Source organism: Mesoplodon bidens, assembly GCF_964165515.1.
Source record: "Mesoplodon bidens genome assembly, chromosome: 9".
NCBI lineage: Eukaryota > Metazoa > Chordata > Mammalia > Artiodactyla > Ziphiidae > Mesoplodon > Mesoplodon bidens.
The window spans coordinates 29302663-29323635 of NC_138166.1; the positions used below are offsets into that span (position 1 = coordinate 29302663).

Consider the following 20973-nt stretch of genomic DNA (forward strand, 5'->3'; position numbering starts at 1 on the left):
CTCTACTGTCATCCTAGTGATGGGTGCTTTGGGCTCCATCTCTCTGGTTATCTCCAGATGCTTGGCTCCAAAGAGGGTATTTATGGCATCAATAACTAGGGCAAGAATAAACAGGATAAATAAAACTCTATCACCAGAATCAGTACATTGGAGACAACAAACCAGAACATGGAACAACATTCCTCCAACTTGTAAACCATTCATCTTCATCTGATTGCTTTTGTCTCATACATATTAAACACACCTGAAATTCCAGTGAGTATTTGACTATGAGGTCAGCCAGAAATTATTGATTGGATTGTCAGTGTTGTGTGAGCTACAATTGTTGTTGTTTTCTTTCTCTGAAAAAAGGTCTAGAAAATATCAGTTATGCACAGATCCTTTACACCAGTTTTGATTTTGGTAGTTTGCTCTGAGTAATTAAAATCTTGGAAAACGTTTCTTCACGGTACCATGTAATGGGGAAACGATTTTGGTAGGCTTCCCTATTTCTGAGAGTTAAATTGACCCTAAAGCATTTTTGCAAGGAATCATAATACCAAATATTCAAAAGGAACCAAAATACAGACAATGAAACAAAGAGATGCTGGCGTATATTTATTTCTTCTGAAGCCTAAAATTAACGATAAGTAGCGTAATGATACACAAAAACAATATGGCAATATTCCACGGATTGCAGCCGTGTTCAACACCCACTTCTTCTTGCCTAAACAAGTACATCATTCTGGCAGTGCTTTTCTCTTCCCTGCATATTTTATTTTTCCTTCTCTACTGGCTCATTACCATCAGTAGACTTTTCTATTTCAAAACCGTTTGACTGGACCTTTGCCTCAAGTCTCTGCCCATTCCTCTGTTGCCCTTTATAGCAAAACTCACTGAGAGTATTATCCATAGTTGCTGATTACAGTGCCTCTCCAAGTTCCCTTTAACCCACTCTAATCAGGTTTTACCCTAACATGACCCTCTAGCTCTTTTGTTAAAGTAGCCAGTCACCTCCATGTTATTTCAATTCTCAGTCATAATCTTAATTAATGAGGAATTTTTGGCATATTCAGAAGCTGTTCCTGGGTGTCAAGAGACCACTGCTCTACTACCATTGTGCTTGCTGTGTTCTCTGTTCTTTATCCTTTATTAAAACTCATAAGTGTGGCACTTTGTGAAGGCTACTGTGCCTTATGAGCTTGATTATCTACCAGAATCCAAGATCCCTGCTACTACCTGATTATTTGTAGATATTAAAAGTTGGTGTCACGTATAGGATTGACTTTCAGACCTACATCTAAGTATGGTGCGGGCACTTTGAAGTAAGGCAAAGGAGAGAAAAAGAAGATGTGAGGAGATTTTAATCCCAGGGCAGTTGCTGACCCACTCTCAGTATGAAGCAACCAAACCTCTGTGGCAAGGGTTTGTTTGCTAGTTTGTTTGTTATTTATGAATGAGAAGTTTTGACTCCTGTGGAAGGCAAATTGAGAGGAAAAGAGTGAGAAGGACTATTACTTAGTTGCTTACACTAAAGTAAGTAAAATTGCTAAAAACATAAGAGAAAGTAAAGAGTCAGTCATCTTAGGTAAAACAAAAGTAAAAAGAAAAAAGGGTGTTTATGTGCACCAAAAGTTCTGCTGGGTGTTTGGAAAACACAGTGTTCAGTTATGATTCTGTTCATGTGTGGGCATTAGTCACTACACCATACTCCCAGGCACAGAATGTAATAGAGAGGTAACCATGGAAGCTTATGAGTAGAGTGCAAAGGAGTGTGGCAGTTCCCTTAAAAATACTAGCAAATGCCTGATGAATCTTCGCCATCTTAGATTCTTTAGTTAAATGAACAGGAGACTAATAATTTCTTAGTAGATGTAATCAAACAAAACTATCCCATTGGGAAGGAGTGAAGGTATGAATAGATCACGTTTATGCCAAAAAAGGTTACTGTTTGACTTTCTTACATTCTTTTAACGATGGAATATTCCCGAAACCCTTGAGATGTAGTATGTACAAGCAAGCTAAGACTGGTTTTACGAAGACAACCAACGAGCCAATGAAAATGATGTCTCTGTTCCAAATAACTATTCATCTTGTGATAAAGGCAGTTCCTTTTGCTTGGGCCCCCTTATTTCAATGTCAGGGTCGGAGAGTGATAGATAGAAAATGATCCAACACTGACCACATCTGCCATGCATTTGCTTTAATAATGAGAAAAAGGGTTGAGCTATTCACAAGAAAAAAATTGATGACCAGAAAAATAAGTGTGAGAACAAGAACAACAAGAAGAATGGTTTAGTTGAGTCAACTGTTCAGGTGATAGATAAAGAATAAGATAAAAATCAGAATGAGGGGGCTTCCCTGGTGGCGCAGTGGTTGAGTGTCCGCCTGCCAATGCAGGGGACACGGGTTCGTGCCCCGGTCCGGGAAGATCCCACATGCTGCGGAGCGGCTGGGCCCGTGAGCCATGGCCGCTGAGCCTGTGCATCCGGAGCCTGTGCTCCACAACGGGAGAGGCCACAACAGTGAGAGGCCCGCGTACCACAAAAAAAAAAAAAAATCAGAATGAGGATATTGACAGCGCTGCTCTCAAATACTGTTGATACATAATTACCAGCTCAAGGATGGTAAAGTACCCTGGCTCAGGTGGCTGTATCAATTCAAAGTACTGTAAATCCCCTACTTATCCTAAAGTGGATACATCTAAATCTAATGATGTTTAAGAGGAATTGAAAAAGGATCATTCGTCATACCAAAAAGAAACTTTTTGTTAACAGCTTTATTGAGATTCCTATGCTCAATTAATTCAAACCCCTTTGTAATTAATAGTAAGCAGTATCAAATTTCAGGATTAATGCCTTAATTCCACTCTATTTTGTATTGTATTAATAAACTCCCCACCATCAATCTTTCATTTAGTTATATACTTTTACATCCCTTTGATTTTAGAATTTTAAAAATATTTTTGCCTTAAATAAATCTTTTATGGATTTAGTATATGGCAGGTTTTATTTTCTCTCTTAACCCACTCTGATAGTCTCTTCCTTTAAGATGATTTTACTATACCTACATTTTATATCCTACCATGAAAATGTCTTTCCAGATTTTCAGCTGTGTAATTCATTATAAATATCTCTTCCAAACTCCAAAATATCTCTTCCAAACTCCAAACTTTTTTTCAGTTTCATTATTCTTCCATCCCTCTGAACATAACCAGGAAATTAGCATGCTCTGTCTACCTACAGAAAAACATATATATTCTTTTTCTGACTGTCTAGAGTTCCACCATTTTAAAGTCTAAAGTTATTTTACATTAAATACCATTTACCAATGGTTTCTGTTTTCTTTTTTTAATTGCAATTCTCAATCATCTTTAAGACAAGAAAGATTCTTTTAAATTTTAATCTATTGCATCTCAGTATTCAGATTCAATAAGGCAAAAATCTTAGAAATCAACAAATTTATATCTTAAATATTGGCTGCGTCTGGCTTCCTGATTTTGTGTCCTAAGTGACATTTAAGATACAAATCAACAAAGCTTTCCTTTTTAATGTATATGTGGAAGACAACTTTTCATCACATTTTTGAAAGTTAGAGGATTCATTAGTAGACAGACCTGAGCTACACTGATGATATTACTGATGATTATATTATTTATATTTTGAGGGTTTTTTTTTCTCCTTTGTTGGCTTCTGTTGGTAGGCCCTCAAGCACAGAGATCCTGTCTTCAGATGTATCCAGACTACTAACAAGCTCATTGAAGGCATTCTTTATTTCTGTGTGTTTTAACTCCGGCATTTTTCTTTCCCCCTTAGGATTTCCAACTCTCTACTTACATTGTTCTTACAAAAGTAGGCGCATTTGTTCTTGCATGCTGCCTACTCTATCCATTAGAGCCCTTAGCATATTAATCATAGTTGTTTTAAATTCCTCATCTGATCATTCCAACATTCCTGCCATGCCTGGTTCTGATGCTTGCTCTGTCTATTCAAATTTTGGGTTTTTTTTGCCTTTCGGTATGCCTCGTAATTTTTTTTTTCAATAGCTGGATATAATGTGCCTGGTGAAAGGAACAGCTGTAAATGGGCCTTTAGTATTGTGGTGGTGAGGTATAGGGGGCAAGGGACCTATGATTAGGTCTCAGAATCTTTTAGTCATTTAGTCTTTTAGTTAGCCTATGCGTCTCGACTGCGAACTTCACAAATATTTCTGTTTTTACCCTCCCCTCTCAGGTGGGGCAGGATGGCTAGAGTGGGCTGTAGTCAGGTATTTCCCTTCTCCTACATGGAAAATAAGAGCTGCCTGGAGTTGGGTATTTCCCCTCCCTCAGGTCAGCTGGCTTTGATAATATCCCAACAGGTTAGGCTCTGGTTAATTAGTTGCCCTTGAGGGCAGGCCTTGCGGCCCTGTACACTGGTTATTGTTTTCCTTTTCTTCCTTTTTTACTCCTTTCCTTTTGTTTTAATGTTCTACCATAGTTTTTATTATTGTGGAAATTTCCAAACGTTCACTAAAGTAGAAGGAATAGTATAATGAGCCCCAATGTACTGAGCAATCATCTTCAGTAATTAGCAGTATTTGCCAATTTCAAAATGGTTCCTTTGCCCCTCCCCTGCTGGAAATGTGAGGGAGTTTTTCTCCATCTATTGTGGGAACCTTATTGAGTTCCTGGAGGTATTTTTTGTGAGGACCTTTCTGTGACTGGTTCTCTCTGGAATTTTTAACTCCCAGAATTGTCTGCACAGAGCCCCCAGCAATTCGTCAGGTTTTCCTATCCTGGCCGGAGGTGGTGATTTCTGCAGGTCTCTGCTCAGGTAAGCCATGACTCTGTATTCACCAGTCTCTCTCCATTGTTGGGGGGCAGCAGTTTGCCTGTGTCCTCTGCTCTCTTACAGACCCAAAAAAGGTTATTGATTTTTCAGTGTTTTTTTTTTTTTTTTTGTCATTAGGACAGAGTGAGGACTTTCAAACTCCTTACTTGCAGAAATGAAGCTAGAACATTTTTAAATTAATAGACTGTTTTGGAATACTTCGGGATTTACAGAAAAATTAAGCAGAAACTACAGTGTTTCTATATACCCTCTTCCCCCACATACGGTTTCCCCTATTTGGTTTCCCCTGTTGTTCACATCTTGCATTCATTTGACACATTTGTTAAAATTGATGAATCATTATTAACATGTTATTGTTTCCTAAAGTTTACATTAGGGTTCACTCTTTGTGTGTTATAGTTATGTAAGTTTAGACAAATGCAGAATATTATGTATATACCATTACAGTATTATATAGAATCGTTTCACTACCTTAAAACTCTCTGTGCTCCAGCTGTTCATCTCTTATGCCCTGCCCACCCCTGATCCCCAGCAACCACTGATTTTTTTTTTTTTTTTACTATATTCATAGATTTGTCTTTTGCAGAATGTCATTTACTTGGAATCATACAGTATGTAATCTTTTCAGATGGGCTTCTCTTGCTTAGTATTAAGCATTTAGGGTTCCTTCATTTTTTTGTTGTTGTTTTTGTTCTTATTTTTTTTCATGGTTTGATACTTCATTTATTTTCATTGCTGAATAATATTCCATTTGCTGGTTATACCACAGTTTTAAAATCCATTTACCTATTTAAGGACATTTTGGTCACTTCCAATTTTTTATAATTATGAGTAAAGCTGTATAACATTCTTGTGCTGGTTTCTGTGCAAATATAAGTTTTCAGCTCATTTGGGTAAATACTTAAAAGTGCAATTGGTGCATCATATGATAAGATATGTTTAGATTTGAGATAAACTGCCAAACTGTCTTCCACGTTGAAGTGGCTATACAATTTTGCATTCCTGCCAGTAATGAATGAGAGTTCCTGTTGCTCCACATTCTAGTCAGCATTTGTTGTTGTCGGTATTTTGGGTTTTAGTCATTATAAATGTGCAGTGATATCTCATTGTTGTTTTAATTTGCAGTTACCTGATGACATATGATGTTGAGCAGCTTCTTATATGCTTTATTTGCCATGTGTATTATTTCTTCCTCTTTGTTTTGTGTACCTTTTATGTACTTTCTCTTCTTACTGCATTTGGGAGGGCTTCCAGGACAAGTTTAATAGTAGAGAAATTGCCTTGTTCTTGATGTTAGAGGGAAAGTATCTAGTTTCTCACTTTAAGTATGATATTGGCTACAAGGCTCATTGCAGTTTTTTTTTTTTAATCAAGTTGAGGAAGTTGCCTTTTGTGTTGTTTTCTTTTTTCATAGTGGGTATTAGATTTTTTTCAAATAACTTTTCAGCATCTATTAATATGATCATATGATTTTTCTTATTTAACCTGTTGATGGGATGGATTACATACCTGGAATAAATCCCACTTGTTTATGGTATATAATTATCTATTGAATTTTTGAATTATTGATTGAATTTTATTTATTAACATTTTGTTGAAGGTTTTTGCATCTGTTTTCATGAAGAATATTGGTTTATAGTTTTTTTTGTCATGTTATTTTTTTTGTCATGTCTAGTTTTCGTATTTGGGTAATCATGGCTTCATAGAAGGAGTTAGGAAGTGATTTCTCTGCTACTATTTTTTTGGAACAAATCATAGAGAACTGGTGTTATTTTTCCTCAAATATTTGGTAGAACTCACTAGTGAAATCCTCAGGAACTGGTTCTTTCTGTTATTGACTTATTTTTTTAGTAACTAAAAACCTATTCAGGTTATCTTTATCTCCTTGTGTGAGTTTCTTTAGATTATGCCTTTAATGGAATGTTTTATTTCATCTACATTATCAAATTAGTGGGCATAGAGTTGTTTATAATATTCCCTTATTAACCTTTTAATGGCCATGAGATCAGTAGTGATGGGCACTCTCTAACTTCTGATATTTGTAATTTGTGCCTTCTCTTGTAGTTTTTTTCCTTTGGTAGCCTGACTAGAGGCTTATAAATTTTATTGTTACAGGGGGCTGAAAAAATGGTGATTCACGTTTTGCTTTGGCAACTAAAACTATCAGCTGGGTTAAAGTAGATGCAGAACATATACCTAGTGAATTTACTTTGGGAGGAGAAGTTTTGAGACAGACTGTTACTACTGAAAGTCATTTGTTATTAATTTCATATTATTAATGACTACAATAAGCTTAATTCAGAAAAGGTGTGTAACTGTTTGCAATCAGGGTGTCATTGGAAGAAACAAAATAGATATTCTGGAACTTTTAGCATGGAGTGTTGTGACTATTTCTTTTATAAAAACATAATAGATAAGGTTGAAAAGTGAAATGAGTAACATTATGGCCACTCAACATATCTTCTTGGGACAGAGAAAACATTAAAGGAGACATGTTTATAAAATTCATTGCTAGGATATCTGAATGGATTAATGTAGTTTCCAGGGAGTATTTTCATTTGGACATCCCAATTCAAATTTTCTATAAACTAGTCAAACCCAACAGACCCAAGAAAAATTGAACCGACCGTCTGAGGTACAACAATCCAGCTGACGTCACATCAGTAGTTAAAAATAAATGTTATTTTTGTAAGCCACTGAGAATTTGTGGTTGGTTTTGCTGCAGAAAAGAAGTTGTGTAGTCTAGGATGGGAGAAAGGAAAGCATTAGAACTATTATCTCTCTACAAATATTTTAACTTCCCAATATTTTATGTGTTTTATGTAGCTCTTATTCAAAAAATGCTTTAATGCTTGTGGCATCTGGTCCTTATAATACTGATGAATTAGATCAATTGTATAGTGTCTGTCCTTGAAGTTTTACGGTCTAGAAAACTGAGGTTTGTAGAGATAATTTTCTACCTTGGAAAGATGAAGAAAGAACTTAAGTCTCTTGCTATTATTGCTAGTATATTTCATCACGCAAACTTGTTGGAAAATTTATTAGGCATCTACTATGTGAATTTTCCCTAGTTCGTACTTATATTAGTCATTTAAATGCCAATGCAATAAATCAAAAAAAAAAACACTCTTCAAAGAGATACAGGCATTATTAGCATATTCTTTGTTTTGAGAAGGCAGTAAACCATTCAGGAACCAGGCTCTCTGTGGTCATAAAAAGCACATAGATCATCTTGATTCTTACAAGCCAGCTGCATCTGGCTTCCCAAATTGTGTCGTAAGTGACATTTAAGACATAAAGTACTAGCATTTCCATCTGCAAAAAATTGGCAATTGTTTTGTAAAATATATTATTTAATTTTGGCTGCATTGGGTCTTCATTGCTGCACATGAGCTTTCTCTAGTTGCGGCGAGCGTGGGCTACTCTTCCTTGCAGTGCATGGGCTTCTTATTGCTGTGGCTTCTCTTGTTGCGGAGCACGGACTTCAGTAGTTGCAGCACGTGGGCTCAGTAGTTGTGGCTCGCAGGCTCTAGAGCACAGGTTCAGTAGTTGTGGCGCACGGGCTTAGTTGCTCCATGGTATGTGGGATCTTCCCGGACCAGGGCTTGAACCTGTGTCCCGTGCATTGGCAGGTGGATTCTTAACCACTGCACCACCAGGGAAGTCCTTAATTGGCAAATAGATGGACATAATTTTCATTTTTCTTGCCCAAATCAATTTTTGTTCACTTTTGTTAAAATGGTACTAATCTGTATAAAGGCCAATCTTAAATTGTATTCGTCTCTGTGCATGGTCACTTTTCTTCTGACTAAGAAATGGAAATGAATAGCCTTCGTATTCTGTATTGATGTCTTCAGAGATTGTCATTATATATAACAAATGTAGTATGTGTATATCAGTTAGACAAAAATAAAAACACAGTTGTTGACCTCAGAGTTCTTAAATTATAGAATGCTATTTAGTAAAAGTTTGATATATGGACAGCTACTTTTTTTTTGTGGTACGCGTGCCTCTCACTGTTGTGGCCTCTTCCGTTGTGGAGCACAGGCTCCGGACTCGCAGGCTCAGTGGCTATGGCTCACGGGCCCAGCCGCTCCGCGGCATGTGGTATCCTCCCGGACCCGGGCACGAACCCGCGTCCCGTGCATCACCAGGCGGACTCTTAACCACTGCGCCACCAGGGAAGCCTGACAGCTACTATTATTAATAAAACTTTTAAAGGAAATTATAAAATTCACTAATTCTATGAAAAGGAAATAATTTTTCCACTGTTTTATATTCATGAAATTTAATTTCATCATTAACCAAAAAGTTCCAAGCTGTCAATGAAGAAATGTCTTCAGCCTAATTAATGTCAAATTTTGGAAATGTGTAGTCTGTACTGTGAATACTGATATTTCTGGTTAAGAGTAACAAAATTCAGACTTGGTAAGAATGTAAGAGGCAATGTATTACCTATTTGTCTCATAAAATGTATATCCTTAGTCGAAACTTGTACATAAATCTTCAGAGCTGCCCCATTGCTATTTAAATCCATTTACAAATTACTTTATCATTGCTCCACTCTAAGAGGAGGTGGTTTGTCTATCATTCTGTATTCCAAAACGTAATGAGGATGGTTGGAGAGTCCTTGGAGAGTTGACTTAATGCAATCTCAGGCATGATCATGCTTTCACCAGCAGGGTTAGACATCTGTATAGATAGATATTCATGTCAATAACTTTATTCCAAATTGTGCTTGTATAAACAGGTTTTCACATTGAAGGTTAACATTATTTTTTGAACTATAAAAAGTATACAGAACTCTGCTGAATAATTTTTTTCTTGGCTACTCCAGAGTTCCTCAGGGTTTTTTCCAAACCACTATGATCTCCAAATCCTGCTCGCGTATTGGCTTTTGCTATTTGGTCCATATTTTTATATTTGATTCTAAAAAAAAAAAAAAGTCCTATTGTACCTAAGATTTAGGAATGACTAATTTTTCTCTTATATTTTATTTTTACTAAATTCAAAACTCCTATATTGAGCTAGGAACTGTGCTCAGTTCTGATGACTAGGCCAGTAAGGCCCAGTAAGAGTTTCCCTTGGGAGTGGAGAAAGGAAGAGAGAGAGAGAGCAGTCATGAAAGCAAGTAATTAATTGTTTATTGTAGTAATGGTGTTACAGAGTTAGGTAACATTTGCTTTATGTGGAAAAGGATGGTGCCACTAACTCTATGTAAGAAAGTATATTTATGTGCTACCAATAACCATCTGATTGTCCCATATAAAGCTGTAATCTATAAATCTATGTAACACCTCCTAACTTTCATTGCAAGTTAAATTGTTTCCTATTTTCTTTCTTCAAGCATTAAACAATTCTAGCTATATCATTTGATTTCTTAAGCAATTTTACTAAGAAGAGTACAGTATACATTATTTAATAAATGGGTTAACAACTATTTTAGTCATTTTGGCTTGAGCCAAGATCTGAAATCACCTAACTTTAGCTATTTTGAAAGTTCTGAGTTACAGATGAATTAGAAACCACCACATATGCACCACAGTTTCCATTAAGAGCCAAAGAGCCTTAAATTATTTTTTCTTACATTGTTTTTTGTTGTTTTTGTTACTCAGTCTTCTTAATATCTTTTTAAAAAATCAGCCTGGTTCCTACTTTTTGGACTTTTTGAGCTATTAAAAATCTTATTTTATGAGGTGTAATGTATGCATAGTGAATTGCACAGATTTTAGGTGTACAGTTTGGTCAGTTTTGACAATGGATTCACTCAATGAAATCCACATAACTTAAAAAAAATAGAACATTGCCATTTCTCAAGAAAGTTTCCTCATGCTCTTTTCCAGTTAATTCTTTCCTACCCCAAGAAGCAATCTAATCTGATTGCTATCACCATGGGTTAGTATTTATTTATTTATTTATTGACTTACCTAGAACTTCACATAAAGGGAATCATAGGGTGTATACTGTTTTGTAATTGGATTTTTTCTCAACTTAATGTTTTTATATTTATCCACGTATTTGCGTATATCACTAGTTTGCAATTTTTGATGGTTTTTTTTTTAATTATATGACTATCACAAAGTTTTTCCATTGCCCTGTTCATGAACACTTGGACTGTTTCCAGTTCTCACTATTATGAACTAGCTTTGTATAAATACTACTACACAAGGCTTTTTGGAGACATATATTTTCATTTTACTGGAGTAAAATTGATGAGTCATAGGGTAAAGGTACTTATCACATTCTAAGACACTACCTAACAGTTTTCCAAAGTAATTGTAAATCTTACATTCCCCAAAACCATATATGAGACTTCAGTTCCTCCACAGCCTCTGTAACATTTGGTGTTGTCAGTCTTTTTCATCTTAGCCAGTATAATGATTGTGTAGTGTTAACTCTTGTTAATTTGCATTTCCCCAATGACTAATAATGTTGAGCAAATTTTGTGCTTATTGATCATCTATATATATATATATATATATATGTTCATCTATATGTTCATTTGTGAAGCTTCTGTTAAGGCTTTACCCATGTTATATTAGATTATTTATTTTTATTACTGAGTTTGAAGAGATCTTGTATACTCTGGAATTAAGTTCCTATTTAATATATATTGATATTATGAATATTCTCTCCCTATTGTGATATGCCTATTTATTTACTTAATGCTGGATTTTGACGTCCAGTAATTTTTAATTTTGATAAAGTAAGATTAATCAGTTTCTTTTGAAACTTTTTTTTTCCTGTGGCATTTCTATGGAATCTTTATCCCAAATTTGCAAGGCTAATTTCTGTTTTTTTAAATAGGAGTTTTCTAGTTATGGTTTATATTTAGCACTATGATTCATTTCAAATTACCTTTTGTGTATGGTATGAAGTAGAGGTCAGAGCTTTTGTTTTCTTTTTTAGTTTTTAAACTAGATATGTAATTGTCTCAGTACCATTTACTAAGGGATTATTCTTTCCTTAGTGAATTGCTGTGGCAATTTCATTAAAGATTAACTGTTTATGTGTTGGTATATGGCTTGACACTTGTTGAATGTTAATCTGTTTGTCTATTCTTTCTCTAAAACCACGGTATCTTTATTACGATAGCTATAAATCAAGTATGGAAGTTAGATCCTTTTAGATCTCCAATTTTGTTCTTATTTTCAAGATCACTTGATTCTTGTAGGTTATTTGGATTTCCAAAAAATTTTTAGCAACATGTTTTCAAAATCTATTCAGAGACCTACTAAGAGAGTTTTGAATCTATCAAGTATTGACAAGCAAGAGTCCAAAGTCAAATTTGACCACAGTTTTTGTAAGTTTTTATCAGAACAAGACTATGCTCATTCATTGACATAATTGGTTTTATGCTACAACATGCTATGGTATGTTGAATAATTGTGACAGAACCTGTATGGCTTGTAAAGCCTAAAGTATTTATTATTCCTCTTTAGCATAAAAAGGTTATTGACCTTTTTTCTACATTAATTTGGAAAGAATATATATATATATATCTTAAATATTGTGTTGAAGTCCAAGAATATTTTGTTTTTTTATTGGGTTAAACACTCATTAATTTCTTTCTTTAAAGTTTGTTTTCAGTGTAGAATTCTTGAATGACTTTTGTTAAATTTAACCATATATGTATATATAATTTGTTTTTGATTCTATAACATGAGTGTTAAATTTTATTTTCCAGTTATTCATATCTCATATTTAGAAGTTCAAATTAATTTTATACTTTAACTGTGTATTTGTGATATTGCTAAATTCACTTATTAGAGCTAGGTTTTCTGTTTGTGGGCTTTCTTTTTTTTAGCCTTCTTAAAATTTCTGAGTACATAATTAAGTCATCTAAAAATAAAGGTACTTTTACTTCTTTCCTTTCAATCTATGCATCTTTTATTTCGTATACTTACTTCATTGTGTTCCCTATGGCCTTCAGTACAATATTGAATCACCCTGGTAAAACTAGAACAAACACCTTGTCTCCTTCCTGATCATGGGAGAAGGTGGTCCATATTTTACCATTAAGTATGATATTAGCTGTAGGACTTTTTATTTTAATTTTGGTTTTAGATTTAATTTATCAGGCTGAAAAAATACACTGCTATTCCTACTTAGAAGTTTTATCATGAATGGATGTTGAATTTTCTCAAATGTCTTCTCTGTATCTTTTGCAGTTATCATATAATGTTCTTCCTTTTATGTTAAGTAAGTTAGTTATATAGGATGATTTTTTAAAGACAACTCTGACTTACTCTGGGTTTAATTTGTTTTTCATCTAGCTTCTTAGTGTCAAAGTTCATATCATTGATTTTATGTCTTTTTCCTTCTCTATTATTGCACGTAATACTATAAATCTAAACACTGATTAGCTGTAAGACAAATTTTAACAAGTTGTGTTTTCATCATTTAATTAAAATATTTTCTTAGTTTTGTTGAGACGTCCTCTTTGACTCATGATCTACTAGATGTGTATTGTATAATCTTCAAGCATGTGTAGGTTCTCTGGATGTATCATACTTACTGATTTATAATTTAATATTATCATAGTTCAAAAACATATACTGTACAAATTCCATCCTTACAAAATTTTTGTAACTTGTTTTATGGCCCAGCGTATGGTTTATGTCATTGAATGTTTCATTACATTTGAGGAGAATGTGTTTCTGCCAGTATTGGGTGTGACGTTATATAAATATCAATTAAGTTGAATTGTTTGGCAGAGTTGTTCAAATCTTCTATACAATGAATGATTTTTTTTTGCCTAATTCCTCTATCAACTATTGAAAGAGGGATATTAAAGAGTCCCACTACTAATTTATGAAGAGTTTTTTTGAAGAGGGATTGTTAGATTTATCATATATTTACTCTTCCAGGCATTCTCCATTAGAGTCCTCAGAATCAGTTTTCTCTGTGGAATTATTTTTCAGTCTAAAAAATTATTTTAACATTATGTCCTTGCATTTCATAATATTTGATGGAATGTCAGAAAGGTTGCATAAAGGAAAATAAGGTGGACATAAATGATAGTATTTCCCATAAAAAGTCAGGCCATTTCATTTGCCAAGTCATAGTGTAGGATTGGGGGATAGAAGACCACTGCCTGATGGTGTGTGAGGCTCAGATCACCTGGTAGCTTTCTCCTTTCCCCCGCCGTACACCCTCCGACTTCTTCAGGCCCCCTGCTGCTCCTTGGCAACAAGTGACTCTCACTATTGTTTCAAATCCAGGAGAGACAGTCATCTCCTTTGTTAAATTTTCAGCTGATTTCTTCTTACCAGCATATAGGGCTGTTTCTTTGTCCTCTCACTACTCTGTTAAAGACTAAGTCCACCACTGAGCTCATCTAATAGGGGCTGGTCACTTTTTTGGATTTTAGATCATTAGGTTTGCATTCCACTATAAGCTTTCTAATGGCTTAAAATAACTATGATTTTGAGTATTATTTTGTCTTGTACTCATTTGGGATTTAAGTGGCATTCTCTAGTGATTTTTTTTTTTTTTTTACCAGCCTGGTCTTATCTCAAAATGGCATTTTGAGTATAAGGTCTTAAATTAGCTTTGCTTATCTATCAAGTAGAATACTTATGAAAATATAGGAAAAAATGAAATCTGCACTTGAAACTACAGTGAAAATCAATGGATCAGTACTTCTGCTAACAGCCACTGTGGGGACGACTGATTACTTCCTGAGGATTATAGTTTTCTCGAGTAAATTGTTGGAAGTGAGAGAAGAAATAGGAGCAGGCTATGTAAAATGTAAACTGCAAATTATATGTTTATGTTTTAGAAACTCATAAAATATGAAACTCAATAAAAATATAACTCAGTAGAAACTCATAAAAATATATTATAGACAAGAAGAATTGGGCTACATCATATAAACAAGCACTCCTGCTTTAGGAGTGAAGATGAGAATGAATCAGCATGTTGGAAGTCACTGAACGGACAATCCTTATACCTTGTGAAATAGTATTAATCTAATTATCATCATGATATGCACATAAGAAAAAAATCTTTAAAAAAGATCAACAAGCACATAAAACAAAGAACGTGGGTCTACAACTGCATGACCAATGGAAAGGTATGTCGCTCTGAAAATAGGGAGCCAGGTCTACATTGCAAAAGTAATTTGCAACAATGAATCAAAGATAACTTAGAAAATGAATTTAAGTTCATAATAAAACACAGGTAAATGAATTCATGAAATTCAAGCAGAATCTCACGAAGAGTGAACAGAGAGATCAGAAGAAAAAATATAACATAAAAGGAAATTAAATAAAGCAAAAATTTAAAAATAGTTAAAATGACTATTAAAATCTTTATTGGGAACAGTTTGAAGCAAAATTTTAGCTTTAAAAAGTCAAATCACATAGATGTTGACCATTGAAAAGAAAGAGAGTGAGAAAATAAAATGGTTGACATGGAGGTAATAAAATGAAGATTCACTTTCAGGATGAGTGTTTTCTCAGTGATAGAAGATAAAACTGGAACAGACAAAAAAGAATGTAAACCATAATTTAAGAAATAATTTGGTCAATTGAAATACTTGCATCTAAGATTTTTGATTATTTTAAAGTTTTTATAATGAAGTCATACTTTTAGAAAAATTTTAAAAATACAGAAAAAGAAGTAAGAATTATTCTTTCTCATCATGAAGAAATAATCTGGCTTTCAAGTACCAAAGTTTACAAAATTGTCATCATACCAAACTTAAAGTATTTCATTTTTAAATAAAAATTATTGTAAAATTACGAGCTCCATAATGAAGACACTGTTTTGCTCACTTTTCAGAACCTAAAACAGTAACGTTTATATAGTAGATGTTCTGTACATTTGTGATATTCACAAAACAGTGATAAATATTCACTGTTTACAGTATTATCCTATATACAATAAAGAAGTAAACAGGGCTTCCCTGGTGGCGCAGTGGTTGAGAGTCCGCCTGCCGATGCAGGGGACACGGGTTCGTGCCCCGGTCCGGGAAGATCCCACATGCCGCGGAGCGGCTGGGCCCATGAGCCATGGCCGCTGAGCCTGTGCGTCCGGAGCCTGTGCTCCGCAGCGGGAGAGGCCACAGCAGTGAGAGGCCCGCGTACCGCAAAAAAAAAAAAAAGAAAAGAAAAAAAAAAAAAGAAGTAAACAACATCTATAGTCACACTGCAGCAATAATCGATATAATGTTTGATGTATATATCTTCCCAGACTTTTTTATTTTAAAACTGTGTGTGTATATTTTAAATGAGATATTGTATATACACTAAAATGCGTATTGAATATGGTTTCAATACATTCTTCAATCCTTTCTTAGTAAGCACAATTTTTCAGAGATTCTTAAAGCCTAGGCTAATTTTCAGAGAAGATATGTCCCTCTCCTAACTGTGGTAGAGGCAGGGCCAAAGAATTGGAGGAGCTGAGCAGAGACCATTGAATGGGTTTATCCATCTTTTTCTGATTTTGTACAGGCTTTAAAAAGGCCTCTAATGTTTTATTAAGGTCAAGCTGAAATTTTTTTCTAAAGGAAAACATAAATGTGAGGGTATTACAGCAACTGTGAGGTATATATAAATAACTTATTTCCATTAAAATTTTACTTTCTATTTAGCACATCAGATATAGAAGAGAAATTTATTTTCTTAGCTAACAATATTTACGTTGTGTATCTCAGAGAATTGTGTAAGAATATGGTAAAATGCCTTATTTGAGAATACATTAAAGTTTAATTCATTTTAAATAATGAGTATGTCTTCAAAGAAAGGATCTTTTAAAAGATCCTCCATAGAAAATGGCTTATGCAGCTGTATCAGAAACAGACCTATTTTAATGCTCTCCTAGTGAAATGATCTGTGCAGCAGGCATAAAGTGTGCTATACTAAATACTCTTTATGCTAAAGAATGATTCTTGAGCTCCAGATCCACATAATATCTAAAACAGCCGATGATAACACTGTGACTGATTGGATCTGAACTGAATTATAGTTTTATGATTCAGTGCATTGCGCATTTCTGACAGGTGTGTTACAAACTGCATTGCAATCTGAGGCTGGGAGAGAGATTAAATTCTTGATTTACCTATCTGCAATTTATAGTCATAGGATTCATATCTTAACTATTCTTAAATAAAAATAGCCATAGCGATGGTACTAAAAAGTGTTTCCTACTTAAGTGTAAATCAGAGGAGACAGTAAAATGAAGTGGTAATCACTTCAAGTCTTTTTTTAACTTACCTTACCCTGAGAGAGAATGTGTGAAGATGAAATACATAAAATACTGGAATGTTTTTATATGTAGTTTATCTAAAAGTGTAATTGTTTCATCGTATGTGGCTAAATAAACTCTAATTCATGCAGTGAAATATAATCAACATCTGTGTATATCAGGATACCTACATCTCTATAATAGAATATTGAGTGAAAGTATCAAGTTGGAAAAGTATCACATTTCATTAATACAAATTCTTAGAACACACAGAACAATACATACTATTTTTATGAATAAACAAATTAGAGTAAAAGTATACAGTACTTGCATGAGAATTATCAGCACCAATTTCAAGACTATTTATATTGAGTTGGGAAAGAAGGACTTGACCTTTGTCAATAAAACGTAAAGATGAGAGACAAGTCCTCAAGGTACTCAGGGAAGTTGTGGAGAAAGAGGTACTATATTGATATTTCACATTTAAATCTAGTAACAGTAGAGAGTAACATGTATCTTCCATTTGTCAGCAAAGAATGATTTTTAGTGCTATTTTTGAGTATATGTACAATCCAAATTTTTTTCAAAAGGTACAGCAGGGCAGAGAATACTTTATCTAAATAATGTCGGTACCAGAGAAATGGACTTCATTTTGTTTTTCATAAGGTATTATCCAGAGCAATTCTCTTATGTATTTTCAGCCTATATTTGCAGCATTATATTTTCGATAGAAATATTCCTATAGACCCACACTTTTGTGGCCAGATGATCTTGTCATTTACAAAAAAATACTACAATAGTTATGTTTATTTGAAATTATTATTATCAGCATGTTAGCAGTACTTTCAGAAAGTACTGAAAAAAAATGTGATTGAACTCAATAGCACTTGCCCTGACTTTTTTGTTGTTGTTGTTGATTTACAATGTTGTGTTAGTTTCAGGTGTACAGCATAGTGATTCAGATATATATATTATTTTTAGATTCTTTCCATTGTAGGTTATTACAAGATATTGAGTGTAGTTCCCTGTGATATACAGTAAGTCCTTGTTGTTTACCTACTTTATATATAGTAGTGTGTTTATTTTAATCCCAAACTCCCAATTTATCCCTCTCCCCACCTTTCCCCTTCGGTAATCATAGTTGTTTTTCCTCTGTCTGTGAGGCTGTTTCTGTTTTGTAAGTAAGTTCATTTGTATCATTTTTTTAAGATTCCGCATATAAGCGATATCATATGATATTTGTCTTTCTCTGTCTTTCTCTTTCTCTCTCTTTCTCTAACTTTACTTAGTATGATAATCTGTAGGTCCACTTGCCCTGACTTTTAAAGCCAGTATCTTCTCTGAGGCAGTATCTCTATTCCTCAAAAGGCAAGCAGATAAATCTCAGGTTAGAAAAAGCTAAAAAGCTCTTTCCTACATTATCATTGCCATTATTTCTTGGTGGGGGATGTGGCGGGGGGAGTGAGTTGTGCATATTCTTAAAATAAAACATGCAAAGATATCTGTTGTTAAATATGATGCTCATATACCTTACCAGGAGATAAAAATAAAAGTTCATCTATACAAAATACTTGTTCATTTACATGTCGCATGTCTGAAATTTCACCATTAAACATATTTTTCATTTGGGTTAAATATTGTATTTTCCAAGACTCTTCTTAAAATAGAATTGATTTACTCTGTTACCCAGGCTCCCCCAACATAGTAACATATTAGTAATTAATGAAAATTATCATGAATTAACTCATTTTTAATCTAGTATATTGAGCAGGTGCTTGATTAATGGGTGAATAGGTTGATACATTTTGTAAAAAAATTAGTGTCTTGTAGATATGCCATGGTGATAGTGACAGAAGAGATATTGTTATACTGATAAGAAAAAAGGTTCGTACAGAAATAAGTGTCTATCAAAAGACACAATTTATACCCAAGCTTTGTTTTTACAAACAAGGTAAGTACTTAGAGGATGTTCCTTGTTTTTCATATAACTCACACACTTGTGAGCACACATACACACATGCTTGTGTGTGTGTGTATATTCTTTTTGACTTTTCTTAAAATCATCAAAAATTTTCCTACTTAAGTGTATGAAATGTAGGACAGTGAAATTCAGTGGGGGATCTACCATTGTATATATTTATCAGTAAGACATATAGAGTGTGTTTTTACATCAGAACTCTATGTTAACGTTAAGTCACTATAAAATTATTAATGAACAATAAGGAAAACGACTTTAAAAAGATGGGACTTATGTACAGACTATTCTCATGTTAGTTCTTGCATGAATATTTCCAATGTTGATTTTCAATGATTCTTTTTGAGGAACTGTCTCTTTTTTGTTTTTTAGTACCTGTATTTTACATCTACCTTTCTTTTCTTTTCCAGTTTTCTTAATTATAGCCTATGTGTGCATGTGTGTGTGTATGTGTGAGTGTATGTGAGTATCCTATTGTATCTCTCCCACCACCCCTAAAATGCAAACTCCATGTTAGAAATATCTTCATTTATTTTCCTTTGCTGCAGCCACAGGGCCTAAAAATATTCCTGGTATATGGGAGGCACTAAAAAATATATATATATTGAATAAATAAAAAGTGAATACAAATGGCTTATCCGCATTTGCACTCCATACATATCTCAAATGTATCCTGATTGACTTGCAAGATAAGAAATGTATGATTTATATAGATTAAACATGTGTCTAACTTTTATCTCTTTAGAAAGAAAATATTTACAGGAAAGCCAGTATAATATTTATATATTATACTGGGAAATAATACAGTTTGACTAAACTGTATTACAAGATATATATTTTTAATCAATCTAAAACATCAGGTAAAAACCCCCTGTAATTTTAGAAATTTTTCTTAACATTAGTACATTTACATCATTGAACATGTATATTGAGGCCTCTTGAACACACAGACACACACAAAAAAACAACTAGGTGATTTAGCCATTCTCAAAAGAAGTTTGTGTGTGAATATAAATAAAATCAGGGTTGTTGCAGGTTTATGCTTCACATTATGAAGTAGGAATCTTGTCACTTATGGCATACAGTACAGAGCATTTTGTAGAAAAATTAATATGAAAAGGTTTACTTAAAATCAACACTCAAAAATTGAGACCCTTTAGGACAGACAGATAATGATGTGAAAGCAATTTTAAGACATAATATTTAAGGTTTTCAAAGTCTGTCCATCACTGCTGATGATAAAATTGTAGGCAATTTCAATCTTTCCTCCAAAAAACTAAAGTCAGCATCTCACTGGAATATCTTTTTAAAAAATAAATTAGGCAGTACTCTGTAATCCTTATTCCTGTGTTTAAGAATCATATGAAAGGGTGCTGATAAGAAGAAACCTTGTACCAGTAGGCTGACGAAACAAAATCAGTAAGCTCTATATTAATCCCCAAAGGAAAACAACCCTATGAAGTGACACAGTATTGCTGACTCAAGGAATCCTTCCCCTTTCAGAGCTGTCCTTAATTTCCTAAATATGATTGTAAGTTAGTGGTTGGCTAACAGTAACAAAAGAATTCTAGGTTATGTAGCATATTCAGAAGCACATAGATAATGTTTGCAAAATTTTTCCATAAAGTTGTGATGACACATTTATAAGTTTTATTCACACTCAGCATTTTTTTTACTATGTAATAGAATGCATTTATCACCATCTAAGACAGCTATCATTGAATCTATGAAGGATGGTGAGCATGGTTGTACATGGCTCCCCCTTCCTCCAAGGCTCAATCTCTACCCAGCAATAACAAAAACTGAGTATGTTCTCTAGCAATTCCCCAGGCCCCAAGCTGGGATCAAATCCGTCCTATTTATCTCATTAGGGTTATTTTTTGGTTAACTGTGTAGTTATCCTAATACATATCCTCTAAGTTTAGATAAGAGACAAAAATAACTCATTAAGATACTGAATGTATCATCTCTGTAGTGCAAACTTCTAAATGTAGC

General features: G+C 33.9%; 1 protein-coding gene across 6 annotated transcripts in view; it reads left to right on the plus strand.

Annotated features, from left to right (window-relative positions):
- Nucleotides 1-20973, plus strand: part of LOC308622814 (uncharacterized protein) — a 583450-nt gene that overhangs the window by 345182 nt on the left and 217295 nt on the right. For 4 of the 6 annotated variants that reach the window (XR_014016684.1, XM_081244446.1, XM_081244447.1 and 1 more), the window contains one exon: nucleotides 4711-4793. The exons of the other annotated variants lie outside the window; for them this stretch is intronic. Coding sequence is in view for 3 of the 4 variants with exons in the window: in XM_081244446.1 (XP_081100572.1) it covers nucleotides 4711-4793 (83 nt within the window). In the remaining variant the exon portion in view is untranslated. The remainder of the gene's footprint in view (nucleotides 1-4710; nucleotides 4794-20973) is intronic. 6 annotated transcript variants of the gene reach the window in all.